This window comes from Vigna umbellata, chromosome 1, assembly GCF_029865625.1.
Source record: "Vigna umbellata cultivar VRB3 chromosome 1, Vumbellata_1.0, whole genome shotgun sequence".
Lineage (NCBI taxonomy): Eukaryota > Viridiplantae > Streptophyta > Magnoliopsida > Fabales > Fabaceae > Vigna > Vigna umbellata.
The window spans coordinates 53,516,560-53,543,688 of NC_142165.1; the positions used below are offsets into that span (position 1 = coordinate 53,516,560).

General features: G+C 32.4%; 2 protein-coding genes and 1 pseudogene across 2 annotated transcripts; 2 read left to right on the forward strand and 1 right to left on the reverse strand.

Annotated features, from left to right (window-relative positions):
* Positions 1-5,094: 5,094 nt before the first annotated feature.
* LOC124848700 ((3S,6E)-nerolidol synthase 1-like) lies at positions 5,095-8,215 on the reverse strand. The gene is made up of 7 exons (XM_088103756.1): positions 8,029-8,215; positions 7,598-7,868; positions 6,711-7,083; positions 6,410-6,628; positions 6,190-6,328; positions 5,713-5,961; positions 5,095-5,616 (listed from the first exon to the last, which is right to left on the reverse strand). The coding sequence occupies exons 1-7, from the start codon at positions 8,194-8,196 to the stop codon at positions 5,329-5,331; spliced, it is 1,707 nt and encodes a 568-aa protein (XP_087959882.1). The 5' UTR covers positions 8,197-8,215; the 3' UTR covers positions 5,095-5,328.
* Positions 8,216-16,675: 8,460 nt separating this feature from the next.
* LOC148205737 (uncharacterized) lies at positions 16,676-17,716 on the forward strand. The gene has a single exon (XM_088105179.1). It carries the CDS (start codon positions 16,676-16,678, stop codon positions 17,714-17,716), a length of 1,041 nt encoding a protein of 346 aa, XP_087961305.1.
* Positions 17,717-25,045: 7,329 nt separating this feature from the next.
* Positions 25,046-26,129, forward strand: LOC124823669 (ubiquitin-conjugating enzyme E2 20-like; annotated as a pseudogene).
* Positions 26,130-27,129: the final 1,000 nt, after the last annotated feature.

Below are 27,129 nucleotides of genomic sequence, written 5' to 3' on the forward strand. Positions count from 1 at the left end.
TCTTTATTATTAACGCCGTTTGATGAAATTGACAGAAAGGATTTATTTGCATCAAATTAACAAAAATAAAAGGACCTATTTCAAATTCTGAACAAAAATAGAAACTTATTGAGACATTAAACCTATAATAAAAGATAATAGATAATGCTTAAATTTACTAACACTGTTGATCCATTTAATTTTAAAAAAATATAGATAGCATCTTTCTAAAAAGTGTTGTTTATGTATACTATTTTTATAATGTTTATTTCATAGTGTTGTTTTGATTTATAACATTTAATGTGATAAATGTATGATCTTTTGAATACCACAGCTAATTTATTTAAATTAGCGACAGAAATTAACATTCATTAATGCATATATAACAAATCATATAATTGATATAATTAGGTTTTTATGTTACAGTGGAAAAAGAAATTAATTTCTTTATATTTTTTGCATGATAATTCTAACAAACTAAAAAATAAAAAATAGAGTATTAAAGTTGATAAGTGTTTTAAAATAATAAAACGAGTGTTTTATTTTAAAATAATTCGATAATATAAATAAAAATTTTTAAACTTGACTCATTATTTAAAACACCAATTATTTCTTTAAAACTCTTCCTTTTTGTTCTCTTTCACTTTTCTTTACCTTTTTTAACTCCTCGATTATATGTTTGACGACCAGAAAGCTTCTAAAAGATCACGGCGGAGTAACCTTCATTCTTTAGTGATCAGTTCTTAGTATTGAACAAGTAAGTTTCAACTTATTTTTTTCTTTCGTCCTTAGTTTGAGATCATGTGTAGTGATTTCTATCGCATGTGTTTCTTGTTATCTATTCCTAGTTTCTTATCAATCTAAAGTCCTAAGGACTCACTTCGAACACAATTTGGTGATTCGTAAGTGTTTCTAGAGTTTCTTGCGTTTGAAGCAACGATTGGATGTTCTTAGAGCCGTAGTAATTCTCTGTGAGGTAAGGGAAACTAGATTTTGTTCTTGGTAAATTTTATAAAGCATGAATTGATATTGATTAAGATGTGTAATTGTAGATATTGGATGTTTATGATTAAAATGCTAGTAATGTGAATTGTTGAGTAAGTGAATTTGATCATGTGATGATTGTTGATGTTGAATGATTCTATGTGAAACTCTAATGGTATGATAAATTGTGTTGTTGAGGTGTTTGGTGGTGTTTAATTTGATTTAGTGCTGAAGGGAATTGAACTAGGTTGAGTGGTGATTATCATTGGTCAATTTTGCATTTTTGGTGTATGAGTTCTTAAGGTAAGGGCTAGAAAGAGGAGATGAAGTCCTAGAATATGTTTAAATGTGAATTGAGAGTTGTTAGAGTTGTGAAGTGGTTGAAATTTGTTTCAAAAGAGAGGTAGTAGCATTTTGATGATAGTTTAGTTGGTTTTAAGAGTATTTATGGGGGTTAGGACTAGTGAGATTTTGAATCAATGGTTCTATGTCCAAATAGAAGGTTCGAGGTGCGTTAGTAAGTCATTTATGACTTGTTATAGTTCTTAAGTTACTTTAAAATGAGCTAGAATAGGTAGAATGGAATTTGGTCTCTAAGTTGAGAATTTAGAGGTTTTTGAGTTGATGTCCTTCTATAAACAATTTATTATTAGTTTAAGATAGGTTATACTCTTTTGTTTAAGTATAAAATAGTTTATAATCCAATCTAGGAGTATTAGAAATTGGTAAAAGTGGTTAGAAGAGGTAATGGGTGGTCTAGAAGTGTTAATTTTGTAGTTTTAGTGCTGCAGAATTAAGTAGTCTGGTTGGGTGAGCAGAATTGGCTAGTTGGGCAAGTGTGGGGGAATTTTGGCAGTGAGTTTTAGAGGTTGGGCGAGCCAGCTCGCGTAGCTTGGGGAGCTCTCTATTTTGGCTCTTGCTAGGCGAGCAAAATTGGCTAGTTGGACGAGTATTTTGGGTTTTTGGCAGAGAGTTACAATGGTTGTGCGAGCTAATTAGCTTAGCTTGGGGAGCTTGTGGTTTTGTTACTCGCCTAGTTTGGCGAGTGGGTCTGTATTCTGAAGTGGTTTTAACTCCTTTATTTTATGTGTATGGCATTAAGAGTTATAATGAATTAATGTATGTTATGTAACAATGTTTGGAATATATGTTTGAATGGAAATAAGTTGTATAAGAGTCCTAAAGAGGATTCTTAATGGTTGCTTCAAGTATTGTAAAGTATGAATATAGGAAGCTCAGTATTGGGGTTCATCCGGACACTTTAATGGTCATTCATTCTTAAGTAAAGAAGGGTGAGACATGTGGTGAGAGTAGCAGGAGGTCCTAGTCTAGGGGTTTTACCTTGGCCTAAGGCGAGTGATAACGGACTAACCTTGTGCGGTAGCTTAGGGTGGGCCAATTGTTTCACCACTACAAGTGCATGAACCGCCATAGCTCGATATTCATACTAATCTAGATAGTTCAATCTAAGTCTTGGAATGTTTATAGAGTCTTTGGTTGGTTTGGTGTGAAATATGAATCATGTGTGAAATGTTTAAGTATATTATGAAAGGTTTTGTATCTCTACCTTACCTTTTTGTTTGATTGTTTTGTTGCATGTATTGTGCTTTGTGATCTTGACTATGATCATCCGGTGGATGTGAGCAGAGGGTGATGAGGTAACTGTAGAGCAAGCTTTGGAGGGAGGATCCGCAAACATCTAGTTTTCTATAGACTAGTTTTATGCATATAGTTTTGTTTCTTTTGGCCTGTATAAAGTTACATTTTGTAGTTATGTTTTGTATAACTATGATGGAACTTTTACTCCCTGTCTTGTTAACTGTTCTATTTTATTAAATATGTGATAACTCCTTTATAACTTAATACTATATTTTTGGATGTTACATTTTTTGTATCAGAGCAGTTCTTTCCTTAAGAATCATGTAGGTTATGAGTGTTCCATGTTTTGGTTGTGTGCTCTTAGTTATGTCTAGTTAGTATTTTAGTTTCTTTGAGTTGGACTGATGGCTTTTTTCTATGTAAGAAGAAGATGACACCTAGGCCTCCTCCTACCCCACCCATAAATCCCGAGGTTCCTAACCTGGTCAAGATGATTGAGTCCTTTGTGACAGTGATGCAACAACATAATGCATCATTGGTACTGTAGAATACTATTGCCTTACAACATTCTTTAACATATTTGTTGGGCTAGAAAGGTACACAACTCATTTCTAACAATAATATAATTGTTAATATCACTTAGCGTAGAATTTTACTAAATACACCGTCTGACCTAAATTCTCATCATCAATAAAAAAAAACAACATGAGCAAAGAAGGGATTCGACCATGAGAACACAAAAATGAATTTCAAGCTAACATGAAAATTTTGCCCTTTGTTAGGTCAATTTAATCTAGAGATCCAATATCATGTTGTGTTCCTTTTCCAGAAAGTTCAATATCATAACTTGTCTTTAATTCTATAGTAAAATTTTATAACACAATAAAGTACTCATTTACACATCCCAATTTTGTACAACAACAAAAAACATGTATTCCTTCTATAGTTTGGTAAAATTGCAATGACAAACCTCATCATGGTTAAGTCATTTTCTTAATACATCAATATCAGCCTAACAATTTCACACATAACTATATTGGCTATAAAAGATTTTTAATATCCTAAACTTAAAAAACCAACAAAAAATAATTAATGGATTTTGCATAATACTATATTGAAAAATATATAGGCATTTATTAATGAAAATAATTTAAGAAAGAGAGAGTCATTAGAAAAAAATGAATTATAAACTAAACAACATGAAAATTTTACATGTGTTATATTTGAGAAATTCCAAAACTACTTCATTCTAAAGTATTCACTTCATTTGATTTTAAACACTACAACTAATTTATCCTCCTACAAATTACAAAAGGATCAAAGAAGGGAGTCATTAATGAGACCATAAAAAGTGAATTTCAAACCAAACAACATGAAAAGTTTACATCGGTTGGATTAATATAATCTAGAGATCAAATTACCAAGGGAAAAAATGTTAATAAATGTTTGTCTATAATTATGAACACTTTTTTTCTATAAGTAAAATTCGTTAACAAACATCACAACATAGATCAATTTAATCTAAAGGTCACAATCATGGTAATTACCAATGAAAAAAATACGCCAATAAATGTTTGTCGGTAATTATGAACACGTTTTTCTATGGATAAAATTCGTTAGTAATTATCATCATTTGGTTCTTCTTCTTTTTCTTTTTTCTTCTCCTCTTTCATTGCCACCACCGCCTCCACCATTACTAGTATTTTTTCATTGTCTTCATTGTACTGCCTTCGGCTCCTCTCCTTCTTCCCTTCCTCTTTATTATCATTTTCGTTCTTTTTTTTTCACACATCTCTAATTAATTTATAAATATGTTTCTTCATATTTGACAAAAAATTTGATGCTTATTTTACGAATAAAAAAAACTATCGTTAATCAAAATTCTATAGTAATTACAAATTTTAAAGTTTTCACTTAATGAAGAATTTATCAACATATTTTATCATGATGGTCAAAGATCAAAGCAAAAAATTTAACATCATCTTACTAAAAAAAATCCATCGATAATAACAATTCAATATTATTGATAAATTTTATTAACATATTTTATCGATGGATATTGTATAACAACTATTTCTCTGCACATCTCAATTCTACGTGGTGAAACTATCAAGCAAAATAATTATTCCTTCATCAATTTAATAAAATTAATATTTTAGTGACAAAATTAAGATAGTTTAATAATTTTATTTCAATGTGTGACTCTTAATTAGTTATTGACGATAGAAAGTAGATTAGGTAAAGATAATAATTATAGGCAAGAAAAGAAGGTGTGGTTGGCACGAAAAGGTAACGATCGAAAAGAAGGTGTGGTTGGCACGAAAAGGTAACGATCGAAAAGAAGGTGTGGTTGGCACGAAAAGGTAACGATCGAAAAGAAGTGATTGGACAATTATTATTAACTCTAATTGTGGCTATGTCGTGATAGGTCTATTTCGGAAGAAATTGATATGCTCAAGTCTGATTGAAACGTATTATGGTAAAGGATTTAATTGAGTGAATAGAGAATTTAAAGGGACACAAGAGATAAGGTAGAAAGCAACATCTAGCTTAGGGATATCCATATTTCCTTGCTAGAAACTAGAAATTTATATTTATGATCATACAAAATACATTTAATGAAATATTGAATTACATAAGTTTTAATTCCAATCAAATAACACCTGAACGTGTATTTATTTTCCATATAAACTCGTTCTCAATAGAACTAAGGTAAAGTAGTAAACCTTCTTAAACCAACATACTGATTTATTGGATTACTATAAATTAAAGAAAATTATCATAAAGCAAGGAGTTGACTTGCTCCTCCAGTTCTGGAAGAGACTGCCTGTCATCGTAACTATACATCAATGGCACCATCCTTGCCAGATTCAGTGAAGCCTTAGTGAATGTTGAATGGAAATGTTTATGAAACAAGCACTCTTGGTTCAGGCTCTTCCATGCATCACTCATCTTACTCATCACTCTTTCTCTTGCTACTTCTCTCGTGTACTCTGGCTTTTCCATCATCAGACAATTCACGTACGATCCATCATTGCCTTTTTGATTCTCATCCTTTACAACAATACCAGTGGTATCACTAATTCATAATATGATATAATACCACAATAACCTCTATGTTAACTCTATCAACACATAAAATCTGTTTACCTGTGCATTTCCCAAGTCATCCCAGAGTCGGAGAATTGTTGCCGGGGAAGAAATGATGTCAGGGTTTCCGTCTATGATCTCAACATTTTCCTCGGTTAATCCCTCACCCAAAAGAAAGAAAGTGTGAACCATCACAATGTGCACTCCAGAGCTTACTATCCCATTCTCTAAGTATTCTTCAGCACTGGGCAACTTCCCAGAGCCAAACCATTTTGCTTCAACTAGGAAGGCTTTGCACAATCTCTTCCACTGCACAAAAATCACCATCTCTTTTACATTCCATATGAATATCAAGATGTAAAGGTTCAATTCTCATCAAATTCTCAATATATAGATATAAACCAGACCAAAAATCTCCATCGTCTATTTTCTGTGTAAATTCTTACAAGTTCGAGGAAAAAAAGCTCACATAAATCTTTTTCAACTAAGTCTTTACTGTTGAATATAAAAATAATCCATATGTGGGTATTCTCTTACCGCATTTTGTAGTGAGTGTATGGGATTCCAGCCGTGCTTCTGATAGACCTTGGAGCTGATTTCGTTTGTGAGATTATAGAGGACACTGAAACACGTCTTCATGTAATCTGGAAGTTGTTCAACGGCTGTAATATCCCATCTGCATTGTTTTTTATTAATCTTTGTCTGTAATTTGATCTGTGAAAACTTTTATAGTGAATAAGTGGTTTCATTTACCCACCTGCAAACAGCTTCTGTGAACAGAGTTAACTCGTCCAGAGTCCCATAAACATCGAAAATGTCATCTATTATGTATATCAAAGATATTGGTTTTGTGAGCTCAATCCTTTCCTCTGAGAAACTACGATCCGAGAAGCATGCCAACGACCAAATGTACCATTTAAGGGGTTGGTTTCTCGCATACACTAACTCGTTGGCTAAACCAAGCTCGGTCCACCATCTGCAAAAATGATTGAACTGTAAGGACTGATCATCATAACAAGATAGCTTAGTTCAATAATTGAATTAAACATCCATCATACTTCGTAATTTGACCAATCTCACGATGGTACGAGAACTGTAGCAAACTGAAATCCATTTTTGCAATCTCTCGAAAGGAACTTAGCCATAGATTCTTGTCATGGAAATCGCCCAAGAACTTTCTAGCGGTAAACAAGGGCAAGCTTTTGTGAAAAGGGTGTTCTAAGGTTCTCTTTACAAACTGATCTCCGTGACTGTCGATGGAATCTACCTTTTCCTTTAGGACCTTGCCACTAAATATTTCTGCTTCAGCAAGTATATCTTCCCCTGCTACGGCTAACTGTGAAGCTTCATATATGTCTACCATTCCCTTTATATTTTCACTAAGTTCTGGCCTGATTTCTCTCTCCTTGTTGGTCAACTTTTCAAACACCTCTGTGAAGTTTCCAATAAACAAACATTTTAGCCTTCAAATAATACCAAAAGGGAAAGCAACCATGTTTGCTTCAGCAGCATGGAAGAGAAAGAAGAAAATAAATAAATGAATGAATAAAAACTGTGCCCTTGGTTTTGCAGGATTAGAAAATTTTCTCATTTATTAAGTGTGTTAGTTTCAAAATCTTTAGGACTCAGAAAATTTTGTTTAAAGGTATAATAAAATGACATATTTTTACATTTATTTAGCATATAATATAAAAATAAAATAGTTATAAAGAAATATATTTTTTTAAAAAAAAGAAGAAACTAAAAAAATAAAAAATAATGTGAAATAAATATAAAAATTTAATGGTTATCAAACTATGATGATTGTTTCTTTAAATATCAATACATAGGTAATAATTTCTTGGCGGACATGTATGTGGGTTTTAGCATGTAAGTGTAAGTGGGGTATAGGAATGAGTGGATGAACATGTAGACAGGTGGAAATATAAAGGTAAGTGGAACTAACCTGCGGGCTCAAAGTAACCATGTTGTCTGAATAGCCTGAATCGAAGTGCAATCTCATGAATATGATTACCATAACCACTCCCAACACTACGGTAATTCGTATATTGCCTCTCTAGGAATGTTTCAATTTCGTCTTGGAAGTGGTAATCAATATTTAAGCGTTGCATTACATCAATCATGCACAAACCTTCGAATGAGCTTTCATCCACAGTTTTCCAAACTTCATTCTTCACCACCTCCACTTTCTCCGAGAGATTCGTGCTCAGATTTCCCTGCCATGGAAACGACATAATCACTTCAACCCTTCATGCATGGAATATATATGATTGTGTTTTTTTTTGTGTGTGTGATCGATCTGGTTATCATTTTCAGGTTCGACGAAGAAGATTAAAAATAATCTAATTAAAAATAATCTAAGTTTGACCTACGTACCGTTTTATATAGTTGTGTGTTAGAGCTTTCCTCTTGAACAAAGTTCCATTTGTTGGTGAAGTGAAGAGCATCAGGTTTGGCAGGGTTGTGATATCGAGAAAGTTGAGAGTTTGGTGCAACAATTTGAGGTTTGGAAGAAAAAATGCAGGACTCGAAATGCAGTGCCATGACCAAAAAGTATAGATAGATAGAGAGACACTTGTGAGATGTATCAACATAATTTGGTACATTTATAGTGTGAGGTGAAGATGTTAATCAGTGCGTTTCCAATACTTTTCGGTAATGTGATATAATGTACAGTGTGTTATTTGGAAATTGACTGTAGAGTTGATGTGAAGGGGCCATGGCTATAGAGAGATACAAACAACACAACCAATGAAGTTGGGCCATTTTTTTCCGACTTTTATTGGAGGATGGGACCACTCAAATTCAAAAGGCTTAATACCCTATTTTGTCCCCAGTTTCATTCGAAAATGTCAAATTAGTCCATCCTTTAAAAAGTGCGTCAATTACGTCCTCACTTAATAAAATTTGCATCAATGAAATCCCTTCCGTTAAATTCGTACAAACGGCGTTAACTATTTTATTAAGTAGAAGAGAAAAATAGTTAACGTCGTTTGTACGAATTTAACGGAAGAGATTTTATTGATGCAAATTTTATTAAGTGAGGACGTAATTGACGCACTTTTTAAAGGATTGACTAATTTAACATTTTCGAGCGAAACTGGGGACAAAATAAGGTATTAAGCCAATTCAAAACGAGTTTCACGTTACTAAGCTTTTTTAAAACGATAACTATAATATATAACCTATTCAAGCATTCCTGAATAATCAATGTCATTTTTAATCATAATGAAACAAAAGATTCTCTTTCTATCCCAAGATGGAAAAGCTAATTTGTTTATTTTTTGCATGATAACCGTGATAAACAGAGAAAAACCTTCTAAGACAAAAGTGTACACGTTCTATACTGTTTGAGAATGTTTGTAACAGCCCTATTTTCATTTTATTAGCAAATTGGACATTTATATATATATATATATATATATATATATATATATATATATATATATATATATAATAACTAATTGTGGTTAAAGACATATATAACGATTATAAATAATATTTTAAATTATTGAGAGACTAAATTAAAATATTGAAATTTAAGAAAATGTAATTAAAATTACGGATCATAATCTTTACGCAATTATTCATGTTTTCTTTCTTTTATTTCCATAAGAAGAGAAACCTAAGATGATTTATAGGTAGAATATCAAATACAAGTTTATGTTATTCTCAATTATTAATTCAAATACACTTTCATTTTTCTGTTTCAAAAAAAATTTTAAAATTACTCAATTAAAAAAAGATTTATCAGTCATTAATTATTTATCCATGCATAATTTATCACACCTAAAACTTCCACTACGTACTCACGCATGTCACGCATTATGTCCCACGACCGACTAATCACTCTCAGCTAAAGTAGCACGCAATACTATCTTCAACTTAAGATTTAAGCCTACTATGTTCACATTAACTATAATTAAAGATAAAACACATAGGATGAATGGTTCATAATTTTTGGAATGAATCATTACTGCAAAAAGAACCTCTTATGTTATTTTCGACGTTCCACGTCCAATCTAGATCCGACATTTTATTGGGAGGCGTCAATTTTAACGTTGAATCCCCTTTTCGGACGTCAATTTGACGTAGAACCCCTCCTAACCGACGTCCATTTCTTTTTTTTTACAACATTACCACACTTGAAATAAAAAAATGATTCCAGCACATCAAAAAATTGCATATACTATGAGTTTCAAGCAATGGAGAATCATCACTCAATGTTGTCCCCGAAATCTGTGAACTCGTGCACAAAACTACATCATAAGCCAAAATTAATCGGTGCAAATGAAATTTAATCAGTGCAAACTAAAGTTAATCGGTGCAAAATAAATTAACTTGAAGAAAATCAATCAAACATACCTTGCAGCAGCAATTCTGAACACGAACGAAACAAAAACCTAAACGAAAATGCGAAAGAAAGTGAGACTCGCATTCTGAGTTTTTGGGATTTAAAAGGGCATTTAACGCCAGCCCCCTCCACAACCGACATCTAATTGCTAAAAAAATCCATTTTGGCGCTACTGGGATATTTTCACATCTTATTGATGTCCCGGAAAGCGGATCTGACGTTTATTGTATAATAGACGTCGACTCCTTCTACAAGTGATGTTTAAAGATAATAAAATAGTGACTTTTTGATTCTATATGTAGACCATTTGACGTCTGATTCTATGAGAGCCGACGTCTAATATTATAGTCTTTACTAATGTATAAAATAATAGATTTCCTTGAGAAAGAAAGAAAGGAACATCTAAAATATTTTTAAACTTAAATATTTATTTTTCTTTTATAAGGTTTTAAAAATATTTTTTAATTTCATAAACTTTGTTTTATTGTTGTTTTCAAAATTAACTATTGTTTTAGTTGTTATGAAATTTTATTTATGTGTAATTTCATAATATTTTACATAATCATTTTACTATTATCTAACTGTTATTTGTATTTCTAAATATTTGACAACGAATACATTCTTTCAATATTGATTAATTGATAATATTAAGTTCTTATTTTTATTTTTAATAAAATTTAATTAATTAATATGGAAACACTAGAGTGAGTATATGCATATGCATATATATATATATATATATATATATATATATATATATATATATATATATATATATATATATGAATATATATGAATATATCTGTTATTAAGTGAGATGTGGATAAGACGTATATCTTTTATATTTTAGATAAGATTTTAGATATGAGATAATGATAAGTATAAATTTTTACTTCATTTATGAATATAGATATTGATATAGACTTGTCAATTTGGCCTCCTTACATGGTTTGGCCCTAACCCACGTGGGTTGGGGCCAAAAAAATCCAAGGACCAACAAGCTCCTCGTAGAAAAAGCCCACGGGGCCAAAATATCTTCAAAAACCCTGTGAGTCAGGGCCAACCCATGGACACTTTTTTTAGAAAAAGTGTTCATTTTGAATACAAGAAAAAATATAATTAATTCCTAATTTGTTACAAAAATAGTTACTATAGAAAATAAATTGAATTTTTTATAAGAGGAGAGTTCTAAAATCAAGAAGCAAAAGCAAAATGACAATATTTATTGAGTTAGATTCTCTGAGTATATAATTAAAGGATCATTTTATAAATTTAAAATTTAAATATTTAATTTCACTTTTTTTTAAGTTATAAGTAAGAAATTAACTTTTTATCTAAAATTATCCTAATTGAAATTTAAGAGAAGATTTTCTCTAATTGAAGCTCTTAATTTAAAAAAAAATAGGCTTCTTTATTTTCTTAGAAAGTTATTGAAAAAGAAATTAAATATAAATGATTTTCTTTTTCATTTTATACTAAACAAATCATGTTCATAACAAAAATAATATATAAAAAGAAAAAACTCATAAACCTGTGCAGACTAAAGTTGTATTCGTCCATAGAATTCAATCTCGTCTTACTACTCACTCAAAATGTTTACATTTTAAATATCATAACATAAATATAAACATAAACATAAACATACATTTATGTTATGTGTTCTAATTGAAAGTTAAAAATAAATTATTTAATGTGTTAGTTAAAGAATTGAAACACTATAACATTTGTCATTCTTTAGTACTTTAGGTCTATTTAAAATTTTATTTTTTTATAAATTTTTAAGAAATTAACTTTCTTTTTATAATATATCTTATGGTGATTTTGAGAAAAGATTATCAGAGAGAAAAAAACAAAATAAAACATAAGTTTAACTTACACATAAAATATTAATACTATTTTTGATCAAAAAAATTTAGATAATAAATTTTTGAATTATTTTTAATTTTAAATAATTAAAAGCAGATTAAGTGATATTTTAGAAGTCGAGGAAACAAAACAGTGATTCTTTTTAAGAACTGTGAAAGCAGTGCAAATATTAAATCAAATTAATATGTTATTATCTCTCTTTAGAGTTATTTTGATATTACTAATTATATATAATTTTCTAATAATTGGTGTCTGCAACATAAGACATAATTTTATTAAAATTGACAACAAAATAAAGCATTTTTATAATATTTTAGTAAAATAAATTTGTAATACTATTTAGTTGTATAAAATTAAGTGTGTGGTTTGCAATTGTTTTTAATTATTTAAAAAAGTGGTTATTTTGAATATTAAATATTCTATTATACTATAATTAGTTAGTTTTATTTAATAATTTGAAATAAGAAATCAATTACCTTTTAATAGTTACTATTAAGAATGTTGAAGTTTAGTTTTCAAAAAAAATTTAGTGGACTAAACCCACCTTAAGAGACTTCTTAAGAGGGGACTTTTTCAAGAGTGGGTTAAGACTGCCCCCGGGTGTCAAATTGACACCTCTATACTCCACATAGGCTGCATTCCAGGAGAAATTTCTGCACGTGGAACACCTGGATCACTATGTGTAAAGACGAAAATGATGCAGTGGTCACTTTCAATGACGAGCTTAAATCATTAGTTGATCGTTTCAATAAAGAATTCCCTGATTCTAAATTTATTTTTATTAACGCTATTGAAGCGATACTAACTGGAACGACTAAAAACGTCCAAGGTAACAATCTTTAGTTGTTATACCCAAAGCTATAGTAATACCAGAGAAGTGTATTGATATATTTGATAAACCACCTGACAACATATACATACACGGATTTTGTATAATTTACTTAAAACTATGACTGACCCAAATGCATGTAAGCAATTTCTACAATACTATAATATGTTAATGAGGTTAAAAAATGAAATGTTAATGCAGGGCTTGTTGATGTTGTTTCATGCTGCAAAGTTAATCTACAAATTTATCTACAAACACAGGTTTATATTTCTTTTATTTCTTTTTTCATTTTACAACTAAATTTTTAATTATATTTTTCAATTTCTTGTTCACGTATGGTAGTGTGATAAATTATTATTACTATTATTATTAATTATAATTATATGATAATTAGTTGTTTATAAGATTTACAACAAACAACACCAAGAAGTCAAAGAGCTACTATAACATAGATATATGTATACTAAATATCATGAGGTCGACAAGAAAAAAATTAATTAGTTATGTATTGATATTATATTTCTAATCCAAATTTTATTATTTATACGTTGTATATCTTACTTTAATAGTTATTTTGAAATGTTTTGTTCACATGTTCTGCTTGAGATATATAGTTATACTGATCATGCACTTTTTTTTACATTGTTTTCAAAATTACTAATTAGTATAAAATGTATTGTGATCCACAGAATTTTGTAGAATAGAATAATAGGTAAAGATACATTTAATTGTAAAATCTAAAATACAACATTCTTATGATTTTTTTAAAATGCATTAATACTTTAAATTGATTTTAAATTCGTATTTTTTTTAAATCTTATGATTTTACTAATCTTTTAAAATCCAAGTCATAAAAAAATCAATAAAAAACTCATTGAATTCTTGTAAGACCTTTTAAAATCTATACAACTTTTTAATTTGAAAATATATTTTGAAATCTCAATTGAATCCACCAAAAATCTTATTTTTAATTTATTTAAAATAGTTGTTTCACTTTTTTCATGCGGGTGTGGACTTTGGATAAGCATAAAAAAATTGTTTAACTACCTAACAACTTTTATGAAAATTAAAATGAAATATAAATTAAGTAAAATTGAAATTTTTTTATGTTTTAAATTTTAATAAAGTTTGATTTTTAAATTTTAAAAGTAATAAATATAGTCATTTAATCTATTTTTGTGAAACATTTTTTTTATGTTAAATTACATTTCAGGTAACGCTTGAACTCATATCATTTAACATGTTGTAAGACCCACACATGAACTTCTTTTGATGTCAGTGAATCATGTGTATGTTTCTGAAAATCAAGGAAAAAAAAAACAATTGTGACACTTCCAATCAAAGAAACTTTCGGCTATCAATTTCTATACAAATACTACATATTTAGTATTTTACAACTACAAATCGGAATTAAATTAAAAAAAAGTAATTATATAATATTTTGTACTACAGTAAAAATACATATGTAATTAATAAAATATTCTCATCTCAACTATCCATGTTGACAAAGTTCTTAGCGTTCTAACATGTAAGTTTTAACTTATATATGATTTATGACTTATAATCTCAACAAATAATTTTCTCCCTAGGTAGACTTTGTATTTCAAAGTAAGGAGTTCTAATGCACAGATTTTATAAGAAAAAAATTTTAAACAAGTTATAATTTATTGTATATTAAAATGTTAATTTTTTTATTGTTTGTTGCGTCTCTTTCCATTTTCTTGAATTTCTTATATTTTACTGTTAGATTTAGTATTGGGGAATTCACAGTGATGTCAGTTTTAATTAAAATTATAAACATAGACAGATTCAGAAAAAAAATAACATAAATGTATCAATTTGGTCGAAAAATATTACTTGTGCACTATTTTAAAATAGGAAAATATTTCTTTAACAACAAAATGTTTGACACAATTTTGACAACGCCACGTGGCAGTTGTCAATTAGCCGAAGTTTAAAAGCATGAATTAAGTTTTTTATAATGAGGCAGGGGCATATTTGGAAGCAAAAAGAATTGGAATTTCAGTTTCGCGGTTAGTTTGATTGGCATTGGTACGGTTTCGTTCTCTCCTTCTCTCATCACTGTGGTATCACTCTCTGTACGTTCTTGTCTCTCTCGTTCTCTCATCACTCTCGTATCACTCACTCTCATATCACTCTCTCTTGCTCATCTCTCTCTTGTTCTCTCATCACTCTCACATCACTCTCTCTCGCTCATCTGTCTATCTTTCTCGCGTTGTGCCATTTTTCTTGGCATTGTTGTGGGTGTCTTGTGCGTTGTGTTTGTGCGCCGTTGAAGCCCTCTACCATATTTCTCTTGTGCGTTGTGGCTGTGTTGTTAGTTTTTGGTAAGTCGAAGTGGTCGAACACTAACCTAATCTCCACTATAGACGTTTTGTTCTTTGTCGAAACCTAACGATTTTGTGGGCATTGGTTATGAATGCAAGTTCAATGGCAACCGAAAAACCAAATTGTTACGACCGAGTAGGGTCAGCCGATCGGGCATACTTGTTTTATTGAGCACGCAGGGTTGACCGACCAATTGGACCGATCGGGCACATGAAGGTGATAGAAACTTCCTAGCCGTTGGCTGGAGACAACTTTTGAATAACCATGAATGCGTAATTAATAGTGTAACGGTTAGTGTCGGGCAGTTAAGGTGGGCATTGATCGTCATTAAGAGGTAAATTAATGGATAAGATTCTTTGAAACCATATAAATAACAAACGATGGAGAAGGTAATCTCTCTGATTTCTGATTGATGTTCATTAGACTTGCAAGGATAAATTCTGACTTAAGCGTCGGAGTGTTTCCTGCAGGTCACCCCACTTGGACACTGAGAGGATTTAGGAGTGAAGGAGAAGGACTGGTCGGCAGTAGAGGAGCATTTCCGAACGGGAGCAGCAAGAGTTTCCCTCGGTCCCTTTCAGCAGAAACATTTTGGCGCCCACCGTGGGGCCGAGGATTGTTGAGGACAACCTACTAAGACCATAAGGATGGAGCAGGACCCGGCAGTGTTTATGCAGGAGATGAGAAGAAGGATGGAGGCGATGCAGGCAGAGATCGAGACCCTTAGGGGTGAGCGTGATGCGGCTAGAGGGGCACAAGCTAACCGTCAATCTTCTGCACGCGCCCCGACACCACCTATCGTTGAGATGCTGGAGACAATGCCGGATTCGGAGGAAGACACAGATCCTACCCATGACAGTCATTATCACGGGGAGGATCAGAGTGATGTTGGCTCACATCAGACCGCCAATCGCCCGGTCCCAGCCGGCCGAGCGAGAGCTCTGCATCCGTTCACAGCGGTGGTCATGGAGGAACAGATCCCGTAGAGGGCGTTCCCGATCGTAGAGAAGTATGATGGGTCAGGTGATCCGGAGGAGCATTTGAGGTCCTTCGTCGACGCCATGACCATTTACTTCCCCAGTGAAAATGTGTGGTGCAGGGTTTTTTCCTTATCGATTAAGGGAGAAGCCTTAGCATGGTTTCATTCGTTGAGACCTCGAACCATTAGTAATTTCGCCACCCTGAGGGACATGTTCGAGCGGCAGTTTTCGGCGGGTAGAGCTCGAAACTTGACGTATTTGGAGTTGACCAACATAAAACAAGAGAAGGGAGAAAGTCTTCGAGACTTTATGGACCGGTTTAACATAACCGCTCGACAAGTGAGGGGAGTGGGTAAGAAGTTTACCATCAGCACTCTGGCCACCGATTTTTGAGCCCTCCCCTTTCGCCAATAACTTATTTGCAGAACCCCCTTTAACCTTGGACGAGTTGCAAAAGAGAGCCACATGGTTCATCAGAATAGAAGAGATGAGGGCGGTTCAGAGGCGACAACAGGAGTAGAGCTCGACCTCAGGGTAGGAGAAGAAGGAAGGTAAAAAATCGTTCGTACCTGGCGAGCGGTCAAAAGGCCAAAAGTACAGAGATGGTCCGAAGGGGGTAGGTTCGAAAGATACACCCCGTTGAATATGCCAAGGGCTAGAGTTTTGGAAGAAGCTTTGAGTGCAGACCTGATTCGGGTAAGACCTTCTCGGTCGTCACCCAAGGCGGACGGAAGTAAACATTGCGCCTATCATCTAAACATAGGGCATAACACCGATGACTGTACGGTGTTTAAGGATAAGGTGGAAGAACTAATCCGGGCGGGTCACCTAAAAAAGTTTGTGAAGGAGGAGCGGAGGGCGAGAAGCCCACCACGGGCGAGAAGCCCACCCCGGAGAACGAAGGTGGAACGAAGTGATAGGAGAGATGACTGGCGCCCGGATCGGAGGCGGAGTAGAAGTCGTAGCCATGACCGATCACTGCGTGGCACGATAAACACTATCTCGGGAGGTTTTGCTGGAGGGTCGTTGGCATCGGCGAGGAAGAGAAATTTGAGGGAGCTCAAGAGTGTTTCCCGGGTGGATGTGAGGAAGCGCTCCATGCCGCCAATCACATTCACCGATGAAGATTTTCATGCTCCTGATCCGGATCAAGATGATCCGATGGTGATAACAGCTGTAATTGCTCGATACAGCGTGGGGAAGGTGTTGGTGGATCAAGGCAGTTCTGTTAACATTCTTTACTGGAAGACGTTCCAACAGATGGACATATCCGAGGACCTGATAGCCCCGTATAACGAGCAGATAGTAGGATTTTCGGGGGAGAGAGTGGATACGAGGGGATATGTAGATCTGAGGACTTGCCTGGGAACTGAGCGGAATAAAGAGTTGAAGACCAGGTTTTTACTGGTAGAGGCAAACACATCGTATAATGTGTTGTTGGGCCGACCATGTTGGAATGCGTTCGAAGCGATCGTTTCCACGCCTCACCTCACACTCAAATTTCCATCGGACAATGGAACCATTTGCACCGTTCGATCCGACCAGAGGATTGCCAGAGAATGTTATGTGGTCGGGCTGAAGGTTCAGCCATCTTCATCTGATCTATCTAATCGGCAGAGGAGAAAACGATCGGAGGTAGCCATGGCGGATCTAGATCCGAGAACTAATACTAACGATCGGATGTAACCAATGGGAGAAACAAGGCCTTTCAGCCTTGGGTGGAAGGAGGAACAGGTTACTACCATCGGTAGTGAGCTGGAAGAAGACCAAGCTAGGTCGATAGGTGCAGAGTTGAAAAAGAACAAAGATTTGTTTGTCTGGACTGCAGTCGATATGCCAGGAATCCACCTAAAAATCATGTCACACAAGCTGGCATTCTTCAAATCAGTCAAGCTTGTTTCTCAAGAAATCTTAGAGAATAGTTCACCACTTCAATTTCTTATTTCTTAAAGCATGTGATCACCTCTGTAAAAAATTTTAGCACAATCTAAATCAGATATGAAAATGTTAATCTCAATTGCCTTACAGAAATCCAATCAATGCGTCTATATATAGTTTTAGTCAATTCAGACGCAATTTAATCGATTACACTTTTAATCTAATCGGTTACATTAAATACTTGTAATAGATCTATAACCAATTAAGATCCTTAACTGAATACACAATTAATGCAATCAATTTCCATTTAATGCTTAGTCAACACATTTAAAAATATGATCGTTGAAACAGTTATGACAAGCATGAAATAGTTTTCAAATCAATAACAAACTTAATTGAATACATAATTCATGTAATCGATTAAGCTTCAACACTTAGCACATTTTTGAAAACTTTTTCTTTCTAATTCACAGCACAGCACATTTGAAAAATTATGTGCAAACACATGTGTTTTAATCGATACACCAATTAATATAATCGATTCAATTTAAAAACACAAGTTGTTTGATAACCTGAATTGATTATCACACCTCTTTAATCGATTTAGTTACACATATATGCTTTTGTGCATATGCTTTCCTTATCACCAAAACATACAGTATGCATACACAAATATGATCACTTTACTAAATGCAACAATCAACATATTATATGTCCAACACATGTGACAATCACAATATGTGCATATTTCACAATAATCATAAACACATACAACATATGACATATATCACAGTACATATTCCATGTGTTTTCATTATCAATGTGTTGCCATCATCAAAAACAACTATCACAGGAATTGGGTTCAGCTATCATAGTGCTTCTCCTATCAACAAATAGATAACGCTTTTTAGGTGGTGTCTATTAGAGCAATGTTTATTAACAGATACAGCTTGTAAAAAAGCATTATTTAATGACATTCAATAGACATCGGTTGTGAACACAAGCACTATCTAATGATATTTTGAAAGACAATGCTTCTTAAAAAAAATATCTATATCAGTATGAATTGTACTTCAATAGACAACACTTTTTCAAATAAGTGTTGTCTATTGGTTCTAATATTTTTTTTAATTTATTTAATTTTTCGTTCAACACGCTCTAATTTAGTAAATGGCAATTGTTTACAAAAAAACATAAAATATTAAGAAGAATAAGAAAAGGACAGAGGTCACAAAAAGTCTTGCTCATTACTTTTGTGTATCACATGAGAACAATATTCTGAAATACATAAAAATAAACAAAACACAGGAAAAAAAAATAAATGGTGATGCTAACAAGTATAGCTTTCTAACATGTTGCATATAAGTCTCTATTTTTAATATGTTGGTAGTAAGACATAGCTTTGTAGGTTGTCTAGTTCCATTAAAAATGTAGTTTAAACCGTTCAAAGTCTAGGGCTTATCATGACTTTGTTACTTAACGCACTCCTGCCCACAATCGAGTGTAGTTTTATAAGACAATATGCAAGTATTAAAATGAAATGTTTAGATTCAAATTAGCATGAGGAATGACATAGTTTTATAAGGCAATATACAAGCATAACATATTAACCTCTAATAAGCAGTTATAATGAGATAAAAACACAAATCTTCCCTACTTCAATGATTTGATTTGTTGACATCTGCAATTAGGAAAATACTACAACAAAGAAAAATAATATAAAATTAGCCAATTAAAATTCTATTACAAATTAATTATATATACAATCAAGATAACTTATATATATTGGAATTGTTCCTCCTTTACAATATGTGATAATTTCCTTCATATAATGACAAATGTAATATCCACAATCATTGTCGTTGGCTTCTTTTGGACACTAAGAAACCAAAAGAAGAAAACATCAATATAATTGGTATGAACAACATCAAATGATATTGAAATAAACAATTGTAATCTACCTTAATTGATGTCCACTTGATATTGTTTAACTTAGACTTAGAAACCATATATTCTCTTTGAGCTCGATAGTTTTGTATAACCCTAGTTAATATGATCATACATAGGGCAAGAATATAGAGTTTAAAGAGTGACAATAAGCTTAAAATGAATAACATAGATTTTTCTTAGGCTTGTATTTTTCCTATTCTAGTTTCTAATTTCTTTCTCTTAATTTGGTTGTAAACAAGCTTATATATTCTTGTTTTTTTAAGGTGCAAGTGAGACTTTACATAGTTTGGACTTAAAAGAAAGAAGAATAAATAAGTCTCTTCTCTTTTTAGTGCTTGTATTGCAAGTTATTTCATGTATAGTTTTAGTTTTAATCTTTAGACTAGTTAGGTAACTTACATACCCTTAGGAGGTTGTAGAATTAAGAGATCTAGGACTTAAAACATCCTTGAGAGTTGTTGTCCAGACTTGTAGGTCTCCAAGTCCCACATCCTTTAGTTTTCACCACCTACTTCATATCCTAGTGTTATATAAACAACCTAAGGTCTCCTTTGTACATACACCTTGAACACCTTCAAATTTGAATATAAAGAGTGTTTTGCATTCAATTGCATTAATTTTTGGGTTAAATATGTTTTTAGTCCCTAAACTATTGGCCGTTTTTGGTTTTCGTCCCTCTTTCAAAGTAAGGTACAATTTGGTCCTCATTCTTTTCGAAACGTTCGTTTTAGTCCTCGGAATTTTGGTTTTAGTCCTCATTTGTTGCTAAATGAGGACCAAATTTTTAAATAGTGTTTAGTTTTCGAGGACTAAAACGAACGTTTCGAAAAGAATGAGGACCAAATTGTATCTTACTTTGAAACAGGGACGAAAACCAGAAACGGCCAATAGTTTAAGGACTAAAAACATATTTAACCCTTAATTTTTTAAGATAGAATTTTGTCTCAGTCTAAATTTGGGTCTTATTTTATGAAGAAAAAGTGGCGATCCTCCTTGGCATTTACCTTGGATCCTTCTTAGTGGCATGTCTCCAAATTCATAAGTTTCCTTTCGTTTCTCTCTTTCATTTTTAATCTTTTAATTCTATTTCTTAATTGTTCTCTTTTAGTTCTTAGTTGTATTTTCTATCTAGGCATGTTGTTCCATATCATGTGGCATCTAGAGCTTTAGGTTTGATCAATTTAGGAATGCATGTTAGATAGAAAAAGAAACTTTCATAGTTTTCTCAGCGCTTAATGCTCTTCTCCAGTGCCAGCGCACATGTTAATTTTTCAACCACACAATTTTGCTTTTATCTTGCGTTTCCGATTTGAGTGAAACTTTATATGTTAAGAACAACTTCCAATGCTTATCTACCTTAATTCCATCACTTATTGTGTTCATTTGGTGTTAATTCATTCAATACTCCATAGTTTGCTTGTTGTTTGGTTATTTATTTTTTATTTAATACTAATTGCTTGATGTTTATGTGTTTGTTGGCTGGTTTGTTTCCTCTGAATGTTATACTTCATTAAGAACACCTCAAGATTGATCAAAAGACTTCAATTAAGTGCCTAGAAGTGGTCCAAAAGTTGTTATACAAATGCTACAAACAGAACCTTCCAGGACAAGCAACAAGCACCTCTTGAAAATCGCCAATGAGTAGGCTTCTAAATTCTTTTTGTTTGCTTTTCCAACTATTATTTCTTATCTTGGCTGATCTGTTTTGAGTCCTTATTGACTGTTTAGCCTTTGATTTAAGTCATATATGATTCCTCTTTAGGAGTTTTCTAGAAATTTTATCTTGAGATGCACTTGCTAGAGTCCTTTGCATGATTGCTCAATGAATTGAGATGGATTAAATTAGGAGTTAAGTGTGTATGCTCTGCTTGTATGTTTTGCACTAGTGGAAGTATCACTTTTGGGATTGAATATGGCGAAGACTTGCTTGTAGTCTTGTGTGTGTTTGGCATCAACTTTTTAGCTTATACTTACATCAGTTTACAAAATATATTGGTTTGAAGCATGCCAAATTATTTTCATTCATTTATAGATATTTCTCTTCATGTATGCATATAGATTTTTTGTGTAATTGCCTCTTGTTTGTGTGAATTCTCTTGCTGCAATATTTTCATATGTGCCTTTGTTTTGAATATTTCATTTTCCTTGTTGTTTTGTCTCTTTTAGTACTTCAGTTTGCTTCCATTTTTCTAAGCCAATTTTTCTTGCTTTACTAGCTTCCTTTTACATCATTTGTTTAATAGTTTTCACTTGATTTTTGGCCTCTTGAAGTGTATGTCTCTTGGATTGTGTCCTTGTATGTGTGTAGGTTGATTGTACATCCTTTCACTTGTATTTTTCACTATTTAAGGGCTCTGAATTCTGACTTACACCATGTTATTTTTAGTGAAGTTTGCAAGCGAGTGGAGTGATCCTTACCTTCATTTTGGCCAAAACTGGGAGCAAACACTAAGGAGAGTACTATTGTTTTTTGTGTGTTTTTGTTGTTGTTCTAACCTCTTTTATTGTGATTTTTTTTTGTATAAACATGTCTATGAGTTCAAGGTATTCTTCCTTCAAGGTAGTTAGCACTCATTGAAGTACACTAGCAAATAGGACATGAAGAAAGCTATCAAGCAAATCCAAAACCAATTTAATGCTCTAACCAACAAGATGGATAAGGCTTTCAAGTTAAAGGACCATCGAGAAGAGCACAAGTTTTTTTCTCATATGCTTAGCATGCCTAAGAAGCACCATGAGGACCATCCTTGTGGAAATCCAATGATGCCTTTTCCCAAGCTCAAATTGTCTTCCTTTCATGGAGAAGAAGATCCTTCTATTTTTTTAGATGGCTAGCTAAAGTAGAACAAGTTTTTGATTTGTATAGTATAGATAATTCTTTGCATGTAAAGTTAGTTTGTTTAGCTTTAGAGGGATATGCCAAATAATGGCTAAACAGGAGAAACTTGACCATGGCCTCACTCGTGAGTACATCGGAACAACTTAAGAACATTATAATTGCGCGCTTTGTACCTCCTCACCATTTTAGGGAACTCTTGCTTAAGTTCCAACGGCTTACGCAAGGTACACAAAGTGTGGAGGATTATGCTTGTGAGCTCAAAGTGCTTATACACCATACTAACACTATTAAAAATGAGCAAACCAAAATAACAAGGTTTATTAGAGGATTTCATAGAAACATTCGAGATCTAATTACATTCCATGATAATGAGAAATTGAACGATGTAGTTCATAGAGCCATAAAGATAAAAGAAAGAAACTCTAGAGAAAAGAAGTTATTCACAATAAAGATTTGAAATCCTTAAGGGATGCATTCTATAATTTCTCATTATTAGAGGAGCTCGCACAAAATATTTCTAGGAAGCCTTCTCTTAAATTTACTCATCCTTCGCCTTCTAGTCCATGTCATATTAAATGTTTCAAATGCTTAGGACATGGTCATATAGCTTATATTTGCCCCAACAAAAAGGCAATGTGCATTGAGGGTGAAGCAATTATCATTAATGAGTCTACCTCTTCCTTTCCTTCACCAACTTATAACTCTTCTTCCTCATCAAGTGATGCAAAGAAGAAGGTCATGCTTAATTGTTTAAATAAGAACCTACAAGATAAAAAAGAGGAGAGAGTAAAAGAAGAAAATGAGAGGAAAAAAAGCGAGGAGAGAGTAAAAAGAGAATATGAGAGAAAAGAAAGAGAGGTGAGAGAAAAGAAAGAAAAGAAGAACTTGTGAGAGGAATGCAGAAGACACATTTCCCTCCTATCATTCAAATGGATCCACACCATGACAAGGGAGTTTTTCAATCCTTCTACTTTTCTCCTTTTACTAAGTTTTCTTTCTTATTCCAAAAGTATTTTGTACAAATCTCTCCACCCCCCTCTCTCCCTTTTTTCTTATTTCCAACTCTTCAATAACTATTTTTCAAAGCACATCTTGAATTCATGTTAGGCCTTTGGTTACATTCAACTAAGACAAAAATAATTTTTTTTCTAAAATAGGTCTCTTAGTTTTCACCAATAAATACAATAAAAAACTAAGGAATCTTTCTTCTAGTATTACTTATCTATATAACTTGTTTGGAAAACATAAATTCATTTATAAAATGTTTGATGCTTTATGTAGATTAACATTTGATCCAGGAGGAGTTTTATTGGATTACAAAAGAAATAAGTCACTAATCTCTCTTTTTTGCAGGTTTTTCAAGATTCGAGGTCGAAAAATCCTCTCTAACCTGGGGGAATGATATGATAATAGATAGAGCAAGAATGAAGAATTTAAAGAGTGACAAGAAGCATAAAAAGAATACCATAGGTTTTTCTTAGGCTTGTATTTTGCCCATTCTAGTTTATATTTTCTTTCTCTTAGTTTGGTTGTAAAGAAGCTTATATATTCTTCTTTTCTTTAAGGTGCAAACAATGTCGGACTTCACATAGCTTGGACTTAAAAGAAAAAAGAATAAATAAGCTTCTTTTCCTTTTAGTTGCTTGTATTGCAAGTTATCTCATGTATAGTTTTATTTTGGCTTAATATCCTATTTTGTCTCCAGTTTCGCTCGAAAATGTCAAATTAGTTCATCCTTTAAAAAGTGCGTCAATTAGGTCCTTACTTAATAAAATTTACATCAATGAAATCCCTTCCGTTAAATCCGTATAAACGGCGTTAATTATTTTTCTCTCTCTTCTACTTTTTCTACTTTTTCTACTTTTTCTGCTTTTTCTACTTTTTCTACTTTTTCTACTTTTTCTACTTTTTCTGCTTTTTCTGTGCAACGCAACAGCTTTTTTTCTCTCTTCTATTATTCTTCTTCTCTCTCTTCTACCAATTATACAATATTTAAAAGAGGACCTTTGTTAACTAATACTTCAGACCTTTTGTGCCAAAAGGAAAACAAAATAGGGTGTAGTTAGTACTAGTCGTCGTGTTCTGATGTTTTGTGCCACTAAACGTTTAAATTTGAACTATTGAACTATTGTGCATGTAGGGTTTGGTGAAATCCCCAACGGCTAGTACAACCTTTAAAGTCACACTTTTTCTCATTCAGTAGCCATCACAACTTCTTCTTCTCATAACCCTTTGCAAGAAGGAAGATTCATATTGAGAACACTGCTACCTGTGTCTTCCTTCATCTTCTTCTTTATGCAAATCAAGGGTTATTTATTTATTCTTTTCATTCATTCCATTCGCTCAATATGGCTACTAACACCATTCATGGCAACAATGAATCTGCTCAACCCAACAACATTTCTTCCTCAAAGCAGCCTCTTCCTCCTACCAAGACAGTTTATTCTTAATCTGTTCTCAGAAGGTTCTTTTTCATTATTCTTGTTTGCTCTCTTTTGTTATGTTAAAGCAGCCTCTTCCTCCTACCAAGACAGTTTATTCTTAATCTGTTCTCAGAAGGTTCTTTTTCATTATTCTTGTTTGCTCTCTTTTGTTATGTTACTGTTTAGAAATACCTTCAATTTCTTCTTGTACTGTCTGTAGTGAGTATCAAACAGATTCATAAATAATCTTTCAAGAATTAACATTCATGGCAAGTAACCCATCAAACTGATACAGAATGTTGATAAAAGATTCCAACTTGGAGACTGATCAGATAGATATCCAATACTCAGAATTATGTATATGATTTAATTTAATTACTCCGAAATTATTAGTATAGGAGGTAGAATAGTATTTGAGAGACCAAGTTCATGTTTTGTTCCATTACTTTTTTTGTGGGTTAATTGTGTTAGATGAGTGGAGATTCTGGGATATCTACATTTCCGGAAGAGGACAACATATTTTTCTGGAAAGGAACAAAGTGGAAGCAAAGATATTGTGTTTGAAGGCACAGAGTATAAGTTGTCTCTCTCTTTTCCCAATGATGCTGCCATTATATTTTGATGTGTGTTTTTTATTGTTTTACTTTGCTTATGTAGGATAAATGGTCATCTGCATATGATGTCAGAACAATTCTTATATCTATCCAAAGTCTGCTTGGAGGTAATTTGAGAAGTCTCTTAATGGTTAATGCTTACTCATACTATTTGTTTTATTTTTTCTTCTTCTAACTTTTGTTTTTCTTAAACTTAGAGCCAAAAATTAGTTCACCACTAAACCCACAAGCAGCACAGCTATGGAGCAATCAAGAAGGTGACAACAACATTGATATCTATATTTGAAAACTTTTAACTTTTGAGGATTTTGCATGTCTCTAATAAAAGTTTGTTTGTGTTGTGTTGTACAAAATACAGGAAGACGGTTGAGAAGTTGTACAAATTTGGAAATTGATTAATCTAGTGGGAGAAAAAATGAAGCCACAGTTGTTTTTTTAGGTGTCCTTTTCTGAGGAGCCTGTTTTTATATTTTTATCATTTACCAATCATTGTATGTTCCTTTCTTTTCTTTACAATCAAAGGTTAAAAGGTTTTGTTATTTGTGAATGTCCTTATTTTGTGTATCATACTCTTGATATTCATGCCACAACAACTACTACAATTCAATTAATTAAGTTTAGTTAAAAAAACTCATTATGTTAAAATTCTGTTAATCAAATTAGGATTTTGGATTGGATTGTGTGCATAGAGGTTTATACTTATAAAATATACCATAATCTCTTAGTTGCATGCTTATAATTGAATAGCATTTATATCAATAAGTGCTTTCATGTCATACCATATTTTAGAATTTATACTTCAAGAACTTTCCTTGAAAGAAAATAAAATGAAAATAAGCTTAGACAAGTTGTTCCAAATTTAACATTGATTATAATATTTTAGAAGGAAAAATAAACTTAAAAAAACTTAGACAAGTTCTTCCAAATTTCATATCCTACAAACTATTATTATAATATTTTTAAAACAAATTAGTTAACAAAACAAAGGTGGTCCTATTTTAAATATTGTATAATTGGTAGAAGAGAAAGAAGAAAAATAGTAGAAGAGAGAAAAAAGTTGTTGCGTTGTAGAGAAAAAGTAGAAGAGAGAGAAAAAGCAAATTTTATTAAGTGAGGACGTAATTGACGCATTTTTTAAATGGACTAATTTGACATTTTCGAGCGAAATTGGAGACAAAATAAGGTATTAAGCCTTTTAGTTTTGATCTTTAGAGTAGTTGGGTAACATATATACCCTTAGAAGGTTGTAGAATTAAGATATGTGGGACTTAAAACAACCTTGAGACATGTTGTCCAGACTTGTAGGCTTCCAAGTCTCACATCCTTTAGTTTTCTCCACTTACTTCATCTTCTAGTGTTATATAAGCAACATATGGTCTCCTTTGTACATACACC